Raw genomic sequence first — 21168 nt, 5'->3', positions numbered from 1 at the left:
TTCAATTGACTTACCGTCACTGGTAATTGCGTAATTCCGTGTGCCTTAAATTCTTTAAGATTGGTCTTTGTTCCATGTTTTATATTTGCCATGAAAAGTTGGGGAAAAAAACCAGTTTTCCGGAAAATGGAAAATTGTTTTTCCAACCGGAAAAGCCATTGATAAGAAAACCTTTTGAAGTCCGAATATCTTCAAAACACAAGATCTTTTTGAAAAAATTTTTCTTGTTCTTTCAAGTTCTGCTATCACCGATATTTCATGGAAGAATGTTTTTTCCCAAAAAGTAAGTCCGAAAATTCATCAACTTTGAAGCCATTTTCCGAAGTCATTTCCAATCTATTTTTCATAAATGAGGTGTCATTCAAGTACTTCTGATTTCTGATCCATGTTCAGGAGCCTGATATGTCCTGGGAATGTCACGTATGTCCTAATACGCATGTTCTAAGTTTTTCTGGATCAATAAAAGACACGTAGTTCTAATTTGGGAGACCAGTTCAAGTGTTTCTTGCACAGACACTACGTTCCCTCTCTTTGCCGTCTGTTTAAGGATTATGAAAAAATCGATTTCTGGAACGTTACTGATGACTTTCCCAATGAAAATTGCAATTGACTTCTACGATAGCTTCTTTGAGTGACATAACTATTTTATTGGTCCCGTTCCAGGATGAAATAATTTTTGTGACTGTTTATGGAGTAACTCATCCAAAATACTGTTGAAACCTGACGTTCCACCTACTTCTTTGTACTAGACACTAGACATTTCTAACGTTTTTGACCATTTTTTCTGATAACATTTGCACTATTAACAAGTTTGAAGTCAACATAGGTTAATTCTTAAAAGGAAGTGACATCATCATGATCAACTATCTTCTCTATTCTAGAACTATCGAACTCCACGGAATTCAAACGATTTTTCTTGTTCTCCTCTGAATTACATCGATGGTTAAGGTAAAAACAGGTCAGTTCATAAGAAAAAACCAGGAGGAAGCCAGAAAAATCGGTAATGAGTAGGGTTCCCAGATCGCAAATTTCAAATAGAGTACATTTCCAACTTGAAAAAGAGTACAAAAGAGTACGTTAGTCAGAACAAGAAAAGAGTACAAAAGAGTACATTAAATGGAAGTGGAAAAGGGACGGTACAAATAATTTGGCCGAAAAAAAGACTTCCTTCATAAAACTGTAGAATTATTTACGATTTCTGTTCTAACAATTTTAACGTTTGTGATGAGCAGCAAAACTCCGAATTGAGTTTTTCGCCTGAGGCACCTTCATTTAATCACATTAAGCTTAAATCGGCAATATTTTTCAAGGATGCTGGCGCCCCTTTCTTTGACCATGAGTAAGGAGTCTTCCAAAGCTCTTTTAGCAAATTTAGTGCTCTGCCATAGAAATTAGTGATTTTTACCCGAAACTATGTTTCGAAAAATCTTAAGTTTCCTTGAATTTGCTAAGGAAGATTTGTGTTCAATCTAACTGCAATGTTGGTAAAATAACTACGCCATCAACACTCCATGCACAAACACAAAAAAAGTGACATGACAAGTATCTGAAAGGGACAGAAAGGGACAGATAATGTATGAAGATTTCAATTTTTGTTTTTATAAGTGTATGATACACTGTTCGAGTGTGGTATCTGTAATCTAGGTACGCATCTGCATGGTGCGTTGTTGCCATACATACAGAATGATTACAGTCGATGAAATGTCAGTCTTTGCCGCGCAGCGAAAATTTTTCTAATGAATTAGCAAAAATTTGATTTTTGCATTCGAAAAAGAGTACAAAGAGCACATAATCGATGAAATAGTAGCAGGCTACCTACAACCAGTCAAAAGTAGTAGCAATGTCGAGAAAGAGTACGTCTGGGAACCCTAGTAATGAGCCATACTTGCCAGAACTGGAGAAATGTTTCGAAAAGACATTGTATTTTCGGAAATATGCGGACTTCAAAGGTTTTCCAATAAATGGGTATTCCGGCTGGAAAAACAATTTTCCATTTTCCGGAAAAAGTTTTTGTTCCACAGCTTGACAAACAACATGAAACAAAGACCATTCTTAAAGAATTTAAGGCGCACGAAGCCACTAAGGACGTGGACTATGTACCAGGACTTATTTGAATCCGGATAAAAAGGTGAAGATTCCGGTTTTCATGTGAATTTTGTGAATCCGAATTAAATGCATCGGTTTCAACTCTCTATTCTTTCTTGCAAATCTGATGTTGTATGAAACCCCATAATTATAACCGAATAACGCTCCACGACAAATAATCAAAACTTAAAGAAAAACATGAAAAATAACCGTAGTGAAAACTCATTATATTTGTGTGTATGTTTCCCGATGTTTCCCGCTATAATGCCGCAAATATATTTACCTAAATCAACTCAGCACATTAAACTAAGAAAATGTAAGATTTACTGTGACCAATGGTATAGGTTCGCATTAATTTAAACGAAATTTTTATACTTTAAATATTGCAAAGATGAACATCAATTTCGATTGTTTTTTTTAAATAAATTTAGAAAGAGTAAGAGCGAAATCGCGAATTCTTCGAACACGTAGCTGGTCATTCTATGCGTCATTTTGAAAAGCATGGTACCGATTGGACTCATTCGAATTATTACGAGTACCTCTCTGGAAACTGTTCGAAAAATTCGCGATTTTACTCTTAAATTCTAATCGTAAAACAAATGCGAACTCAACAGTCAGTGTTAAAATAGTTCAACCCCTTTTTCGAATCAATATGAACGCATGTAATGTTGTAGTGAATAATAAGTGAAAAATAAAGAGTCGACCATTAAAACAAACTTGTGTTCACGATCGCAAATTCTGTGTGAAAAACGGAAATTCCGAAAGCCTTTAAGGGACTTCCAAATCGAGTTAAAACAATGGTGGACCCAGAAAACGTTTTTTTTTAATGCGAAATCACGAAAACGTATGGAAAATCTTTGCATCAATAGTGAGCTGTAAATTAAATTTTCTCTCAATCCGGTCTCTTCTTATTTTCAAATTCATTTTACAGTTAATTTTCAAAAATAGTAGGGGCAGTTCATAAATGACGTCCACCATTTTTAATTATGATCATCTTTTTCTAGAATGACGTCCACTTTCGGCAACCACATGAAAGAGGTCTTTAGTTAATGTAAGCGTTGATGTGTAGTATGTTTCACTAAATAAAAATTAAAGTTTGTTGGTTACCAGAGTTCACAGGAACTAATAATTCTCGTAAGCGTTGAAGGTGAATATGGTGAGTATAAAAATCGATCTACCAATTTTCACAAGTTACTTGCAACAAAGTACATAAACGATGTAACTGATGGTTAAACTAGTATATTTATACACTTTGATTTTGCTGTGGTGAAGTAAATTGAATTCGTTTGTGAATTTCACACCCACTTCATCTCTACGTCACTACAAAAATTTTGGGTTTCCGTAAATCTAGTCTAGCCTACTAAAAAATGTACGGATAAATAGGTTTCTTCCATCGTACGGTAAAAACGTATTTTGACAGGCCGAAAACAACCGACCGTCATCCATAGAAGCAAACATAACCGCAACTTAAACAAATTTGTTCGTTAAAACTTCAAAGTGAGGTTGTGTTGGCTTCTCTGTGGATGACGATTGACATTTTGAACGGCCTTGGAAGAGACCTATATGGAGCGTACGCTTTCCTTTTTTTCCTGGTGTTTCGTTGTGAACGGCTCCTAAATTAAAATGACGATTTGCGACAGCACGTCAATAAGACATAAAAAATTGAAAAACGTGATCGAATGAGCTCCTGACTACTAACGCTTAGTTTCCTCTTACCAAAAAAAGTACTCCGTGTGAGAGACAAAATTGAATTTTTTCAATTTTTCTTTGTTTATTTGACAGTTTGCTCTCTCACGGCGCTCTAACGGCTCTCTCACGGCGTACTTTTTTTAAGTGGAATGGGCACTTAAAAGTGTTCACATTTTGTTGGACTTTCACCAAATTCCGCAAAAACTTATATATGCAACCACCGCACTTCAAGCATGAGTGGATACTCTTAATAGGGTACTGTAACTTGACAGTGTGCCACACAGCTGTAAAACACTGTAAAAATATTTTCATGTAAAATAGAGTACTTTCCGCAACTGACCTTTATGATCACTTTTGCTTGAAGTGCGGTAATGCAATCGATCATTCGTCAAAGTTCTTCGAATTTCATTCTGCAGAACTATAGGTTTTACTATTCAAAAGGAGAGGCGACATATCTACAAGGTCAATATCGTCAGGAACGATAATAGCACTTTTTGAACGATAATATCGTTTTCTGGATATCGTCTAAAAAAAACGATAATATCGTCCAATCCATTATCGTTTCTTGAGCGTTATTATCGTCTAGAAAACGATAGTATCGTCCGCAAGACGATATTTACCGTGTAGAAATATCCCATCATCACTGTAAAACTATGAGCTAATCAGAAAACATTAAGTTTTTCGTCCACATCAAATTAAAGCAAATAATAAGGCAGATTCTTAACAGCAACAACAAATTATCGCCCAGACTCATCAATTGAAAATGTAATGAACATTTTACAATCTAAATAATTTATTAAATCCAACACTCACTCATCACATAAGTCATTCAGTTGTCTTAATTAACTCGAACAAAATTAATGGACGAAGCAGCATAACATGTGTGCATATAGATGATGCAAAGCCAGTCACCGTCCGACTTTCTCACGTTGTGCAATTGAAAGTGCAGTGAAGAAATTGAATTATTATTTACTCGATATAGCCATCAGAATTTCAATATTCGCGGCAATCGTATCAATCGTATTTCGTCCTTTTTGCAAGCGCTGCGGTGTATATCTGTGTGAGTGTGTAAACCTATTTTCCGAGTTTCTTTTGAAAATTGGTTTTCCCTTTTCCTTTTTTGCGCAAAATCACAACAGCGTAAATACAAACGGATTTTGTCATGTGAAAGTTGGACGTGCATGAGTTCGGTCGCTTTTTCATTTTCGCTCGGCAACAATTTCCACTTCAAAAAGGGCTCCAGTGTTAGAACAGAAAAACATTGAATAAAGTGAAGTGGGTGCGTGCGGAAAAATGGGTATCAATGATTCGGATTCGTCGAGTTCGAAATTGGATTTAAAATTGTTTCAACAGATATTCGAAACGGCCGAGCCAGGTGTTACCATTGATTCATTGGAGGTATTGTGATATGCTGTAATGTTCGTTTTAATAGCACGAAAAGCTTTGACCATTTCGCACAGGATATTAGTGAGCGGAAAGTGCAAAGAACAATTAAATTTTTAATTGCGAAATTCATCCCACCCTTTCCCGTGTTATATTCTCACGCTTCTCAATTATTTAGCGAAAACCATTTCTCTCATATTGATTTTTCACTGCACGATGTTTAGGATAGGATAGGATAAAGTGGGTAGGATAACACTAATGTTATTTCTCGCGATGTTTTAATGAAACTCAAAATTCTCTTTATTACTGGAGATGAACGACGACAGTAGCACTGCTTGGCTAATTAACAAATCAGACCGAATGTCTGTTGTGCAACGTGTGGTGACTTACCACATTGAATCTTTTATGACTTCTGAATGCATCAGTTTAATTGACATTAATTAAGTCAGTTTGTTACCCACATGCAACTTTCAATAAAATTATTGTTGTCCAGACATTCTGAAATATTATTAACAGTAACGATCGGAAAATCTTCACAGTGTAGCATCACCTCGAATCGTGAAAACGTTTTCGCAATTTTCTTTTCCAGAATTTTCACTTGACCAACGCACTTCAAGCAAAAGTGATCATAGTCGACAGCCGTACTATTTGGACTGAAATGGTTTTTTTACAGTGTTTTACACACTGTCAAGTTTCAGTACTCTATTTAGAGTACCACTCACGCTTGAAGTGCGTTGACTTGTCTTGAAATTTCTTGCCTTTTTCATCATTTGTTGTTACTATGGAACGTTTTCATTCAAAGAAGAAAGGTTCATATGCCATGTTCACTCCTAGACATTTTCATCGTTACTACGTTTCCATTCTCATGAAATTCGAAATATCCACAAAAATGTCAATCCTTCAGAATTTTGTCTTTAGTCTGGACTCAGACTTCACATAAAGAGTATGGGCCATGGGCGAGGCCCAGATCCAACATAGACCCACTTTTCAGATTCTATTATCTCTGATATACCTATTGTACTTCGAGGTTCCACTAGTGTAGCGATCACAGTGTATGAGTGGATCAGTTGAAAAACAGCTGAAACAACATGCGTCATTTATTTGAAAGTCGCCGACTGTAGAACTCGATTGTTAACCTTTCGTCTCACTAACAAATTTGATTAACAGGAAGCGCAAGGATCAGGTAGAGGCGATAACTATACAGCCGCCCTGTATCGCATTCTGCTGAAGGGTTACCGAACAAATCAGGAAGGAAAACGGATCAAATGGGAAAAATCGGTCATTTGCAAACGTCTGCCTGACTCAAAGGCAAGACGTGAAGCTTACCGAAGCGAGGAACTGTTCAGGTAGCTTCAGCGAAATTCTTTGTCCACTCAGTTGTAAACGTGATGCATTCCATTGAAACGTAGAAACGAAGTTGAATTTTACAACCGAATTTTACCGGACCTCTTAAAATATCAACAAAAGAAAACCAACGACGTTCTGAGAGCTATACCGCATTGCTATCTGGCTCGCAACGATCTGGTCGTATTGGAAGATTTACGTGTCAGGGGATTCGAGATGCCGAATAGGCAAGAAGGCCTAACGCTGGACCAAACGTTGGCTGTGCTTAAGGAACTTGCTAGGTTCCACTCATTGAGTCTGTCGTATAAGGTACTTGATTCATCCATTCAGATTTCAGGTTTAGTTCGAAATTGAGTAACCAAATGACATTCAGGATCAAAATCCTACGGAGTTCAATCGGCTAAAAAGTCAGGTAACTGAAGGAATATTCACCGAAAGGAACTTCGATTGGTATCGGAACTACTATGAGATCTTAACGAAAAACGCTATCGACATGGTGTCTCAAACACTATCGCCACATTCAACGTATGTGGAAAAGTTGGAGAAATTCGTGGGAAACAATTCGTTTTTTTCGAACATGGTGGAGCTGGTCGGTCGCGAAACGCCGTTGGCAACACTTTGCCACGGTGACTGTTGGACGAACAATTTCCTGTACAAATACGACGGAAACAACGACATAGCCGAGACTTGCTTGGTAGATTTTCAATTGATTCGATATGGTTCACCGGCCCTGGACGTTTCAAATTTGATTTTTTGCTGCACCGACAAATTGTTGCGACAGAATAATATGAAAACGTTTCTGGAGACGTACTGCAAAGAATTGGTAAGGTCTCTGCGAACGTTGGGACCGTTACCATCATTTTGTAGCACAGAGGAGCAACTATGGACTCAGTAATTCACAGCCGGTTAACCGATTTTGTTGTCAAAAATTCAGACTTTCTTCATTTATTTTAGAATGCAATCGGAGTTTCAAATTTATGCCAAATTCGGTCTCGGACTGGCAATTGATATTTTGCCCATCAGCACGTAATTGATCACCAAGCACTTTCTGACCACACTCACACTCAACACAAATTTTCCTTTTAACAGTTGCACTCCCGAAGAGGCTCCGGATCTGTATTTGGTTCGAAAGAGCGGAAAAGAAGAGACAAACGGCGCACCGGAATTGGATGTACCACCGAACGAGATCTGTCGACGGAAAATGACTGACATAGTTATCGATTTAGTGGATGGCGGAATGCTTTGAATTTTTACTTATTTATTTAGTGAAATGTGATTGAACAAAAAGTGGATGTCGATATAAATGGGTAATCAGTGTAATCAGAACCAAATCAATTTAATTGACAATAAAATTAAGAATTTAAATTGGTAATACCGCGAAATAGTCTTGTTTATTTAACGGCGGCTGATGGCTCGCCAGTATTACACGTTGAAATGGAAATAGGTGAAGAAGGGTAAAAATCATATGTAGATGCTATATACACTCATGTTTCAATTCACACTATTTGCACCCAATTACGCCCTATAATCTGGAGCCATGTTGTATCCTTCTTTGATGACACAGAAGCTTTTTTGGTTATAAGATTTCTCTTTACAAGAACGTTTGTCCTGTAACGCTTGGGTCAGAGAATTTTAAAGTCTTGATCCGCGTCAGATAAGAACTAGGTTCTAATTTGAAAGATTGAGGAGCAAAACAAAGAATGAAATCGGAAAATAAAATTTTCGTTGATAGATGTGGCGCGCAGGAGGAGTAAGACTTTCGATTAGTAAGGTAGGCAGAGCCTAATATTTGGGAATCGTTTTTGAGAATTTAGGGAATTTTAGGGAATTTTTGGGAATTTAGGGAATTTTTGGGAATTTAGGGAATTTTTGGGAATTTCGGGAATTAATTCCCAAAAAATTTCTTTTCTTTGCATTTTTATAATCAGGAAAAGTTCAAAAACCTTTAAAAACAAGCAAAGAAAAAAAATTGGATTTTTTTTGGAATTTTAGTGAACTTTTGAGAATTGGTTCCCAAATATTATGCTCTGAAGGATATAATTCTTGTCGATGTACTCGCACCAGCCAGGGCGTACACTCTACTTGTAGGTCTCTCCAAAGCCAACATTAGTACAACACTACAATAATTTAAGAGCAATATACACTCCGACCCCCCTATGAAATACATTTTTGATGATAACTTTGTATTCGAATTATTTTTGAAAAAAGTGGCCTCATCGTTTGGTGCCAGAACATATAAGGTTTCGATAGCCACTGGAATTGTCCAGATTGATGTAGTGTACTGAGAAAAGACTCAAAACTCCTAAAATTTGTGTTTTTTGTGATATTTTTTGGACTTTTGAGTTTTCTCGGCGTAGACTGCATCAATTTTGACAATAAACCGCGAGCGTTAGTCCATATTATTTTTATTTCAATGAACACATCAAAAACACACTGAAAATGTATATTGATATTGGAAAAGTGGAATTTGAAATTCTTAATTTCAGTTTAAAAAGCCGCTCCCCAATTTTCAAAAAATCTCTCGCTTGAAAAAAAACAATTTCGTGACTTAAAAAATTGGGATGTTTTATTTGTTGACAGTTTGTTTTAATTGTGATCACCGAGATAACCAAAAAACCAACACTAACAAACAAAATATTCCTATCAGCTGACAGATACCTATTATCACATTTCGATTCTTTAGAGTTTCCGTACGTGAGTACATCATGGCAGTGATTTTTGAAATTAATTTCTATAACAAAACTAAACTTTTATTAAAAAAGGCTCGCGGTTTATTCTGGTGGCTATCGAAACTTTATATGTTGTGGCACCAAACGATGAAACCACTTTTTTCAAAAAATATTCTAATAAGAAGCTATCATCGAAAATATTTTTCATAGAAGGTCGGAGTGTAGACTGCTCTTAAAATAATTATTTTTGAGTTATAGCCGCAAAAAGGTTTTCGGTACCCTCTGACATGCTTTCACCTTTGAACACTTTAACCGAAAATTTAAAAAAATGTTCGAAAAAAATGAAAGAGACGATTCTCTAGAATTGAAGACGAATCTATCACTCATTAAAATCGGAGACCACTTGTTCCCCTATCACCATCACCTCCAGTTTTGGCGATATGCCGCTTAAGCTCAATTTACTGAATATATTATATTCAATATTCTGAAATATTTGTTGTTTTTTTGGGAATTTTTGGGAATTTTCGGGAATTTTTGAGAATTTTATGGAATTTTTGGGAATTTAGGGAATTTTTGGGAATTTTTGGGAATTTTTGAGAATTTTATGGAATTTTGGGAATTTAGAGAATTAATTCCCAAATATTAGGCTCTGAAGGTAGGTATGCCAGACCTGTAAACGATTTTTTTCTTTAACGTCTTTCCTTATTGGCTCCAATAACTTAATTTTTTATTCAAAATATGTTAAAATAATTCCTAAATTTGTTTTTTATTCTCATTCGAAAGAAGGTAATAAACCTCGTCCAATGCTTGGGTTGACGGCATTGTTCCGAGCACAGAAGTTGAATTTCCACGTTGACTGTCTCTGCCGAAGGAAAAGCGTAGCTCTCTTCTCGTTAGTGACATTCGAGATTATATTGTCTAATTTGGAAACAAATTGCTTTGCATGAGGACCCCATGGACCTAGCGTTTCAAAACCTAAAGGAACAAAGGAATATCGGCCAATTAAATAATTATATATAGCGTGACCTTTTTATCCTCTGCCGTTTTTACCACCCAACCAACATAGCTTGAACTGTTCATCAAATACGAATTTGCAATTGTGTCAACAAAGGTATCAAGGTGAGTCCATCAGAATGTTTTCCATCTTCACGCGCGACTCCACGTGGTTCCAAAATTGCTGGAACTACTGCAGAAACTATACCTCTTCCAAGTGTTTCGTTCAAAGAATGATGTCTCGGATGTCGGCCTGATGCTTTTATACAGCTCAACCCATGATAGCCATAAGAATCAACATCTTTGCCGCCGATGCATTTATGGGGGTGACAAATTTTTGCTCCAATTCGTAAGGCAACCGAAATTCTTAAGGTGTCATTATCGAGGTATAGACCAAGATATATTGAAGGTAAAGGGCGTGGGGAAATTTGGCACACGTTGCTAAAACAACGCATTTTTCAACTACGTAAAAGATGAACTCGCACACGATTTTTCGATACCAAAATTTTGAAAAAGAAGTCATTAAGCTAACAATATGGCCAAAAATCATTTGCAGCAATAAACGTGCGTGCGCGAGCTCACCTTTTACGTACTTTAAAAGTGCGTTCTTTTGGCACCGTGTGGCAGATTCTCCGATACCACTGTGAATATGACGAACAAGTAAATTCGAATTCATAATTGTTGGACGATAATTCGTTTCACACGACGATATACCTGATAATCTAAGAGTTTCACAATGATAATGATATTGGAAAGAATTGCTTGTCTCCTCACTTTACTGCAGAAAGTAGACACATCTAATATTCACGCCAATGATTTGCCTCCTCAGTATTCTAATGAAGTTAGCTTCATGCTACCGATGTTCGATGAGCATAAATAATGAATTTGATGTTTTACGCACTATTCGTTCTACACTATTATCAACTATTATCTCATAAACAAGTCTACATTAGACTGGTTGTTTATTTACGTTATTTATGTAACAGGAACTGTTCCAAGGTTGAGCAATGGTTGAATGTCAGATTAAAAGGTCAGAAATATATGAAAGGTGAGCTTACAACCACGAAATCACGTTCTAACATCACGAGCTCCGTTCTTTTTTGCAATCAGTGAACTGACATAGAAGAAAAATAGTTTTAGTGTCGCAATTAACGCAATAATGTGATAACACGTTGGTTTAGGACACTCCATGCAAATGTTTCACCCTTCTCGTTTCAGCACAATATGTGGCATTCGAGGTATCATTCGATAGTAAGTTACCAAGTAGCTCGTTAATAACATATCTGGCTCAAAGGATAAGAATGCACTACTTAGGTGGACACACTATTAGTGTCTGTGCAGAGACGATATTACCGAAGAAGGTATATCAGACTGATGCCAGGAGAATATCGAACGGAGGTCAACATCTCTGTTCGAAATTTCAGAGCAGGTTTCAAACAACAATTTATGAAAAATGGACAAAAAGTTGTATTTATTGGGAAAGTGTTGCTTCTCGTATGAACGGCTTTAGTCGAATGAATTTCTTTTCCAAAAGCTCCTTCGATTGATAATGGCTCCAATAAAAGCTCCAAATTCTTAAATGCTGAAAACAAACGAGACATTGAAAACGTGTTTTGGTCCTTGTTTTCATTGACAAATGCAGCAATCGTAATTTTCGATAGAGAAATTTCTAACTTTATTTGACAGTTGCGACAATTTCGTCATGAAAACAAGGACCAAAACATGTTTTGAATGCCTCGTTTTTTTTCAGCCTAACACTGTCCCCGAGATTTTAAAAGATAAGGAAAAATCACATTAATGTCCATACCGTGACGGTGCCTTCACTTGACGCCCACTTCGAGTCGTACGAATGGTTGATTGTGGCTTAGACGAATTATACAGTGTTTAAGGAGAGCGAAAACCAGTTAAATTTAATTGGTCTCGGGGTCAGCTGTCAAATATTCATCAATGAAAAAAGAAATTGAGAGTTGAGCTCAGTTTTTATTTGTATGTGATTTCTCTCATTTTGGCGTGTGACCCCGAGACCAGTTTAAACAAAGTGATCAAAAATCGCTCTCCTTAAACACTATATACAATTATTGGGATCATTTGAAGGCTGCATTTTTTACGTTACAACTTGGCAACGGGCTACCCACATATACGTGTTGCTCGGACTGGGAAAGCACAGACGAGACAGTAAAACAAAACGCTCCTTTGCCTTATATTATTTACTGAAGATCCCGTGTAGATCAAATCGTTGCGTCCTTATCCAGGACGTTTGGAATTCCTTAAATAACCTCCCAGCTGAAATGCCTATAGAAGAAAAGCTAAAATAAAAGACAAAATTTCAAGAACAAACAAAGCTTTTTGCTTTTCCCTTTCCCATGGTTCACGTTTAGTGAATAAACTTGAGGCAAAGACGCTGTTTCGACCTCCGAATGTGATGGTGGTCACAGAACAGTACAGAACAGCTCATCTTCAGTTCCTTCCATCACATTCGTTCACAAGACAGCGTAAAATCGGAACGTTGAACAAGTAGTTGAGAGGGATTTTTTTGAAAGTGGACCAGGCTCCGTCGGAGCTTTTTTTTTGCGACGGTTTGTTCATATGCCCAGATAGCCCTTGGTCCCAATAGTCCAAAACCACAGTCGTTTAATTTTCATGTTTGCGTCTTGGCTGGTGATATACGTGATTTACTGCCGCTACAGACAATGGACACACATGTGTGGCGGCTCGTTGGATAGGTACTGTCCAGGAGAACCGGGGCAAGCATAGATATCTTACATGTTCTGTGCCATTGTTTGAAAATAACAAAAATATTGTGTCAGTCAAAGGCCGTAAATTTTGATGAACTTCAAAAGGTGATATCTCGCACCTGGAGAATGTTTATGGTTAGATCATTGGATGCAGACATCAAAAACAGCATAGTTCGTGTATTTTTCTAAAATCAATATTTTGCTTTCGAGTGTAGGAAGACATTTGCTTTATACCCAAAAAAGTAACCTGAAACCTTTCACTTCTATGGCAATTGAGGTATAATTGTAGAGCTGGGTTAAGCCTCTATCAGGGCAACCACTGATCTGTACAACAACAGTCACCAGGTACAAAATATCACCTAATAAAGCTCATCAAAATTTCCCGCCTTTGACTGATACATACTTTTCGTTATTTTTGAATAGTGCTTGAGTACACATTTGATATCTGTCTTTGCCCCGGGTCTCCTGGACAGTACCTATCAAACGAGCCGCCACATATGTGTGTCCATCGTCTGCAGCGGCAGTAAATCACGTATAAAAAGCACCCTTTTTCGACTTTTGCACCTTCACCACCAGCCAAGATGCAAACATGAAAATTAAACGACTGCGGTTTTGGACTATTGGGACCAAGGGCTATCTGGGCATATGAACAAACCGTCGCAAAAAAATAGCTCCGACGGAGCCTGGTCCACTTTCAAAAAAATCCCTCTGACGATTTTACTGAAAAATTGCCATCGCTGATGGAAAACGGATGATAAGCGGAAAGCTGCTTTGAGACTCACACAACAGAGCACAGCAAAAACTCATTCAAAAACACAACCAATCAAAGAAATCCATTCAAAAAATCAAACCAAAATCAACTCACTAAAACGGAAAATCCAGGCTGCGACTGCACACTCGCGTCCACAGCAAAATAAACCATTCAGCTACGCACGGAAATCACAAACCACTCTGGAAAACTCGGTTAAAACTGTAACGCCAAAATGGTCAAGAAAATCGTAAAAACTGCAGTTTGACTTTCGTACTCGTTTCGGACGGTAACTGTGATCCATTCAATTTCCTTTGTAACGCCCAAAGTAATAGTTGCCTGTGCCGATTACTGAACGAGTGGTGGTTCGTAAATTCGTCGATGAACAAAATAGGCCCTGAGTTAAGCCCTCGTGTACTTTGGATGTTTTTACATATTCTCAGTCAAAAGAGTGTCCTAAGAAATTCTATATAGGCTGCCCAAGGACCATCGGAGAATATTGGGGAATAGTGTAAGATTGGAGAGAAGTCAGGGTGACGGATACTCCCTTGTTAAGTTTCAAAATCTCGATTTTCAGAATGTTGCACGTACAGGTGGGAATTCTCTAGGTAAAATGCCGAGAGTTAAAGAGTTTTTGTTTTACTGGTAGTTTCAGCTTTCCAGCGACATCTCATTTGACATAACCCACGTTGACAGTGCTGATCTCTTAAATGCACAAGTGAGGAATGTCCAGCTGACATGGAAATTTTGGGCCATAAAACCCAAAATCACTACACTCGTACCTCATCGCTACACTCGCTTGACGAACATTTAGACTAGTAAATATACTGATACACACATTCAAACTCGTGCAAGCCAAGTATTTAACATACTATTACGAATTACAGAACTCTTTTTGCAACTCTTTTTCCTCGTGCAACTCTTTATTTCGGCATGCAACTCTTTCGCAACTCTTTTTTTTTGGCACGCAACTCTTTTTCAACTCTTTATTTTTGCGACTCTTTTGCAACTCTTTTCTTCAGATTGCAACTCTATGCAACTCTTTTCAGTGCGGTCCCCCTCGACAAAATGCTAAGGTGAGCATAAAGAACGTCTATAAGCCCAATGAACCATTCATTCATTTACGCGAAACACTAGCGGTATTCAATATTACATATTCTCGTGGAACGACTCAGTAGGAGTTGATAACACTATTTTGTTGAGTCGCAATTTCCCCTTCTAGTCTAGTAAAAATTAAAAAGTAATGAGCATAAAAGATAGGTAGCAATATGAGCTCAGTGTGTTTGAGTAATTGTAGCAGTCAACACTTTCGTTAACTTAAACTTACCAAAACTTAAATGGATGATCCTGACGCATACAAGCTTTCAAAAGCTTTACGTGGTGACAACCGTGCACAGCTCATTGAAGAGTTCGCTCCCAAATTCAATTGGCGTTCAGACGGCAAAGATTCTGTGCTGGATATCGGCTGTGCAGGTATTTAAAGTGTCGTTCAATGCCAGATAATATGTTACGTTAACTCTCAGGTGGTAATGTTACCTGCGACCTGATTTTACCCAAATTGCCTCCGACCTTTTCGCAACTGGTCGGCATCGATATCTGTGACAACATGGTTGACTACGCGACGAAAAATTATCCAATACCAAAGACATCGTTCAAGAAGCTGGATATTGGAGCTGACATCAGCGAGTTCAAGCATGCATATGGTGCATTCGATCACATCATTTCGTTGTTTTGCTTTCATTTGGTTCCTGATCAAAGGCAGGCAATACAGAACGTCTATAATTTGCTTGGGCCGGGTGGTAATTGTTTTTTACACTTCATATGCGAGTATGTTGCTTTCGATGTGTACAAGGAGACGTACCCGAAGTGGTCCGAATATATGGAGGACATTGACGACTTCATATCACCGTATTACCGTCGAGTCGATCCCGCGAGTATGATCAGAAAACATGTCAAAAATGCTGGATTTAGCTCGTACATAGTGGATGAAAGGCGAAAGTGGTACGCTTATCACGATGTTCAACTGTTTAAAAGTAAAATTCTCGTCTAACAAATCAAAATAATTTATTGAATCAACGTCCATATTCCTGTTCCAAGGAGCATATGCACCAGTCATTTCTTTCTTCAGCCGAATACCAGTGGAAAGGCAGGAAGAATATCTGGACGATTTTGTCATGGTCGCATTGGGCGTTAAACCCGATCCTGGGGTGGAAGTGGAAAATTTTAAGGCCGGGCAGGACGTGAATATATTTGTTGCTTATAAAACTGTGATAGTATTCGCACAAAAGTAAAAAGATTAATGCAACCAACACACTCGAAGAACAGGCAAAAGAACAAAATTTAAATAAGGGGCCGACACGACGCAGTACTCCATAAATTCATTTTTTTTATGTTGGTGGGACGTTTCATACAAAATAAGACGCTAATAAAATCTGTTCCTTTGCCTGTTCTTGGAGTGCGTTGATGAAACGACTGTTTCGATTTTGGGAGTTTGTAATTCTCTCGGGAGAGAAAAGTCAAATTCGACGTTTTTTTTGATGTGGGAGCTATTGTGGTTTGTAAATGATTCCACGCAACATTTGCTTAGCAAATGAAAATCCAGATTGTTTATTTTAGTGAAATCATTGTTGTTGTGATCGCGTGCATAACAAAAAATCAAAAAATAAAAATCTAGATTTTCATTTATTTGTCATTTTTCATTTGTTCAAATTCTTGTGGAACAAATTACAAACCACAATAAGTTCCAAATCAGAAGACATGTCGAATTTCACTCTTCACTCCATCTAACGAAATGAGAATCTAGATTTTGTACTTTATGCCGTTTTGCCAGATATACGCACGTGACTCGCAACGAAATACAGAATCTAGATTTCCCAATGTTATATAACCAACCCACAGCAACTTCCAAAATCAGAAAATATGACGTATTTCAAGCTTTTCAAGTTTTACGTTACGCTGTCATATCAAAGAAATAAAAAGTACAATATCATAACCATCGATATTCGTTCTATCACTATAAACCCCATAAGCATCGCAAATTATTCAAAGAAGTCATCAATTCGCCATACCTTTTTTGAAAACATGAACAAAGTGACAGTTCGAATGAGAAAAGTTTTACTTTCTCCTCACGTGAGGCATTAGCGGCATTAGAAATGTCATTTGACCAGTTGTAAAGAAATTGCAATTTTCTCATGGATAGGAGAAAATAAGGCAAAATCCAACGCGCGCATGAAAATCATATATTCGTTTGCAAATGGAATATTCTTTGTCCTGCAACAATGATTGACTTTAACTTTAACGAAAGCATCCGAAGAGAAATTGAGAGTGACACAAAGATCCATGGAACGGAGTATGCTTGGAATAACACTCAGAGACAGAATGACGAATCAATTGGATTCGACAACAAACCAGGGTCGTTGATGTCATGGAAAGAATAGCATCTCTGAAATGGAGCTGGGAGGGACATATTGCAAGAAGGACAGACGAACGTTGGACCAAAAAGATCATGAACTGGCGACCATATAAAAGACGAGCTATAGGTAGACCACCAGAGAGATGGACAAACGGAATTAAGAATATTGCAGGTACAAACTGGCAGCAAATGGCAATGGATCGTACGAAATGGAAAGAAGTTGGAGAGGCCTACATCCAGCAGTGGATAGAAACAGGCTGAAAAAGAAGAAGAATGATTGACACGTTCGAATAAAAAATAATTACTTTTGCTAAATAATTCCGCTTTTTATTAGAAACGAGAGGGCTACCCTAGAAAATCCAGACGATCAAAATCGGATTGCCACAAGTCACCCGAAAAAAAGAAATTTCCAAGTTTTTTCTCGAGTATTCAACTCGGTGATAAATGGTTTTTATGCACACTAAAAAACCGTTTAGCACTCGGTAGTAAAAATCTCGGTTGACATGAGCAGACGTCAGTTTTCCCTTAGTTCACAAATAACAGTTTTTGTCTCTCTATCCTTTCCAGTACACTGTTCAATGTTCATTGTTCAATCATACATCTTTTTCAGCAGTCACCCGCTGACTCGCCTGTTTATCCTCAAGATCTTTTCTCATGTACTCATCGTAGGCATGTTCTTCTATTCCACAAGCAGTAGCGAATGTCCTCTTCAACGTTTGACCTTCATTCGCAATGTTGACTGAATGAGTATTCCTTTCAGATTCGGATAACGATTTGATGTGTCGATAGAACAAAACTTTCAAAATAAAATCGGCCGCTTCGTGTTTGTCGAACTCTCTCAGTAGACAGGCTGATTCGTTGGGCAAGTGTTTCTTTGTTGATGCCTCGTATTGTTGTCGTGCTGAACGTAAGTCCGTTTGTATGATGGAAGGGCAGTTTGACGATTCGTCGGCCGAAGGATTGCTGTACTCTATTTTACCTTTGCTTTTCAAATACGGTCCAGCACATTCCACCAGTTCGTCCATATTTGAAGGTAGAGTATCCTCTTCAGCAGTTACACTTAGGAGGGAAATTGAAATGGTGCACAATAGAATCGAGAAATGTAACTTCATTTTGACTTCGTTCGTTTAGCAATCCCACAAACTGACTAGCTGGTACACTAATTGCAAATGATTTCAATAATTTTCTGTAAACATTTGATTAAATATGCAGCATTGAGGACTGATTTTGCATAACCTCTGAACGCCCTATCTATCTTCCTATCTACGTCATTTAGTATTTAGTTTGCAAGAAATTACAGCACGGTTGATTTTTTGCTGCATCGAATAATTGTTCAATGACGAGAAATTATCGGGAATGTAAAGATGAATTCTTTTGAAAAACAGTCTACCGAAATCGGACGTCTTTTATAAGGAAGGTATAGCTAAAACCATTTAAAAAAAAAATATCCCGACTCTTGTGTGGCTAGTGAGGATGTAATCGAAAACCTAAAACATGCACTTTTCTTATGGAAATATCTCCAGATCTCAATGAATGTACCTTTGAACTGAGCTCAAGATTTTTTTTTTAAATAGTAGGTTACGTTGGATGCAGTGAAAGTAATTCATTACATGAGGTAACAATTTTATGATAGAACTCCAAGCAAATTTGATCGTAGTCACAGCTGCTATTTAGGTTTTTTTTGCAGTGTTCTGCATGTGTGCAACAAACTACCAGTGCCCTACTTAGAGTACCTCTTGATCTGGAAGTGTGTTCAGTACCGGACTGGCCCTATGGGCGTTCGGGCGATTCCCGAAGGGCCTTTTGATTTTTGTATGAAGAAATGGCAACGAATGGTCTTTTGAAAAATTTCTTCATACAACGCCCGAAGGGCTTTTTTGAGCCAGTCCGGCACTGAGTGTGTTGTTTTGAAGGAACAAGCTTCGGTAACTGTCTCTTTGACAAGTGTACAGTTTGTATATCCGAGCCTAAAGCGAACTGTACAACTGCACTCGTCGAAAAACAGTTGTCGGCGAAAGTTGCTCAAAAACACACGAGTGCGCTTGCAACTTGCGAGTATCACAAAGTTGTGTTTGAAAGTTGATTTTCACATAGATTTTTCCGCAGGAAGAAATATTGAAAAGGAGAAAAGAAGCGCGTAAAGGAACGGAAATCGGGAAAATCTGTCTTTGCAATCAAGATCGACAATTAATTGAAAAACTAGAAAACCGTAAAGATAACAAAATGAGTGGGAAACAAACAGAGGGATTCTCTTGAAAAACAGCCTACCGAAATCGGGTGTGTTTTCTAGTGGAATTTTTTAAAGGTACCTAGAAAGGACTTCGACCCTAGAAGCCGAAACCACTCTCAAAAAAATTCTTCGAAGCTTGTGTAACCGGTGAAAGGTGATCGAAAGCCGAAAATTTGCACTTTTCTTACCAAAATTTCTCCAGGTACACAAGCCGTATAGGGTCGTGTGGGGTGTCATTAGAAAGGTAATCACATGTACTATTGAGCCGAATAGAGACTCATTGGTTTTAAAATTAATCCACACTGAAATATGTGCAGTTGAAGTTTTCAACCGAAAACTTGCACTTTTCTTACCAATATTTCTCTAGTTACACGAGCCGTACATTGGGGTGTGGGGTATCATTTGAAAGGTAATTTTATGTGCTTTTGGGCCAAATAAATCTTATGGAGTTTGGATGTATATGCGATGAAATATGGGCACTTAAACATTTCAACTTCTCAAATTTCATCGTAGATGCTTTCAAACCCCCATAAGACCCTATTTATAAAATTACCTTTCAAATGATACCCCACACCACCATGTACGGCTCGTGTAACTGGAGAAATATTGGTAAGAAAAGTGCAAATTTTCTGTTGAAAACTTCAACTGCACATATTTCAGTGTGGATTAATTTTAAAACCAATGAGTCTCAATTCGGCTCAATAGTACATGTGATTACCTTTCTAATGACACCCCACACGACCCTATACGGCTTGGGTACCTGGAGAAATTTTGGTAAGAAAAGTGCAAATTTTCGGCTTTCGATCACCTTTAACCAGCCATAAAAGCTCCGAAGAATTTTTTTGAGAGTGGTTTTGGCTTCTAGGGTCGAAGTCCTTTCTAGGTACCTATAAAAAGTTCCACTAGAAAACAAACCCGATTTCGGAAGGCTGTTTTTCAAGAGAATCCCTCTGTTTGTTCGGTTTTTGATCACCTTTCACCAGTCACACAAGCTTCGAAGAATTTTTTTGTAAGTGGTTTTGGCTTCTAGGGCCGGAGTGCTTTCTAGGCACATATAAAAAAGTCCATTGGAAAATGCGTCCGATTTCCGTAGGCTGTTTTTCAAAAGAATCCCTCACATGAATCAGGAATTAAAATGATATGATGACAACAGGTGAGTACAGCGGAAAGCGAATCGAAGTCTTTTGTAAGAAAATAGAAAAAATTCCTTCAGGTTTTTTCAGGTTTCAAAAAGTCGTTAAAAGATTTTCTTTAGCAAAAATTTCCACGTCCGTCTTACTCGCACAGCCTACTAAATCTTGCTAATGACACCTCACAGGACCTTGTACGTTTCCTGTAGCCGCAGAAATTTCCAGATGAAAAGTGCATGTTTTCAGTTTTCGATCAGCTCTCGCTATCCACACAAGCATCCATGAATTTTCAAAAAAATATTTTTGGCTTCTAGGGACCAATACCTATTGAGGCACATATAAACTAGTCCACTGGAAAATGGGTCCGATTTCGGCACGTCGTTTTTCAAAAGAATCCCTCTGTTGGGTATACAGGAAAGACAACATTCGATCATTTTCATAGGTCTCAAATTTCTATGTAATATGCAATGTAATGGGGCCGGTAGTAAACTAACTACTTACTACTCCAGGGTGCGTAAGTTCATTGAAAACACAAACACGATCATTGAGATGCAAATAGTTCTTACATTTCCAGTGATTATATTTTTCTGTTGTTTATGTACAGTAGAATCTTTTTAGAATAATTTAATTTTCTTCTTCTTTCTCTTTCTCTCTTTTCTTTATAATAACTTAACAGATAAGTATATATATTGGTAACAGCAAATATATATAATAATAAGATACACGTGTTCAGTTAGTGAATGAAGAAAT

The 21168-nt window shown here is 37.6% G+C and overlaps 2 protein-coding genes and 1 long non-coding RNA gene across 3 annotated transcripts; 2 read left to right on the top strand and 1 right to left on the bottom strand.

Moving 5' to 3' along the window:
* Positions 1–7: 7 nt before the first annotated feature.
* On the bottom strand, positions 8–8869 carry LOC119074423. Its single transcript, XR_005087191.1, has 3 exons — positions 8667–8869; positions 1541–1546; positions 8–19 (listed from the first exon to the last, which is right to left on the bottom strand). It is a non-coding gene; the product is annotated as an uncharacterized LOC119074423 (long non-coding RNA).
* LOC119074414 lies at positions 4686–7883 on the top strand. The gene is made up of 6 exons (XM_037180543.1): positions 4686–5172; positions 6325–6503; positions 6567–6810; positions 6875–7392; positions 7456–7527; positions 7591–7883. The coding sequence occupies exons 1-6, from the start codon at positions 5068–5070 to the stop codon at positions 7745–7747; spliced, it is 1275 nt and encodes a 424-aa protein (XP_037036438.1). The 5' UTR covers positions 4686–5067; the 3' UTR covers positions 7748–7883.
* Positions 8870–14914: 6045 nt separating the features above from the next.
* Positions 14915–16638, top strand: LOC119074417 (juvenile hormone acid O-methyltransferase-like). The gene is made up of 3 exons (XM_037180546.1): positions 14915–15119; positions 15170–15679; positions 15744–16638. The coding sequence occupies exons 1-3, from the start codon at positions 14984–14986 to the stop codon at positions 15935–15937; spliced, it is 840 nt and encodes a 279-aa protein (XP_037036441.1). The 5' UTR covers positions 14915–14983; the 3' UTR covers positions 15938–16638.
* Positions 16639–21168: the final 4530 nt, after the last annotated feature.

This window comes from Bradysia coprophila, unplaced genomic scaffold (genome assembly GCF_014529535.1).
Source record: "Bradysia coprophila strain Holo2 unplaced genomic scaffold, BU_Bcop_v1 contig_151, whole genome shotgun sequence".
Lineage (NCBI taxonomy): Eukaryota > Metazoa > Arthropoda > Insecta > Diptera > Sciaridae > Bradysia > Bradysia coprophila.
This window is presented reverse-complemented; position numbering and strand designations above follow the sequence as displayed.

Excerpts from the sequence above, each read along its gene's own strand:
- LOC119074414 (XM_037180543.1), top strand. The coding sequence starts at position 5,068 with ATGGGTATCAATGATTCGGATTCGTCGAGTTCGAAATTGGATTTAAAA. Across the intron at positions 5,173-6,324 it reads TTACCATTGATTCATTGGAG|GAAGCGCAAGGATCAGGTAG; the intron begins GTATTGTGATAT and ends TTTGATTAACAG. Across the intron at positions 6,811-6,874 it reads CATTGAGTCTGTCGTATAAG|GATCAAAATCCTACGGAGTT; the intron begins GTACTTGATTCA and ends AATGACATTCAG.
- LOC119074417 (XM_037180546.1), top strand. The coding sequence starts at position 14,984 with ATGGATGATCCTGACGCATACAAGCTTTCAAAAGCTTTACGTGGTGAC. Across the intron at positions 15,120-15,169 it reads GCTGGATATCGGCTGTGCAG|GTGGTAATGTTACCTGCGAC; the intron begins GTATTTAAAGTG and ends GTTAACTCTCAG. Across the intron at positions 15,680-15,743 it reads CGATGTTCAACTGTTTAAAA|GAGCATATGCACCAGTCATT; the intron begins GTAAAATTCTCG and ends TCCTGTTCCAAG.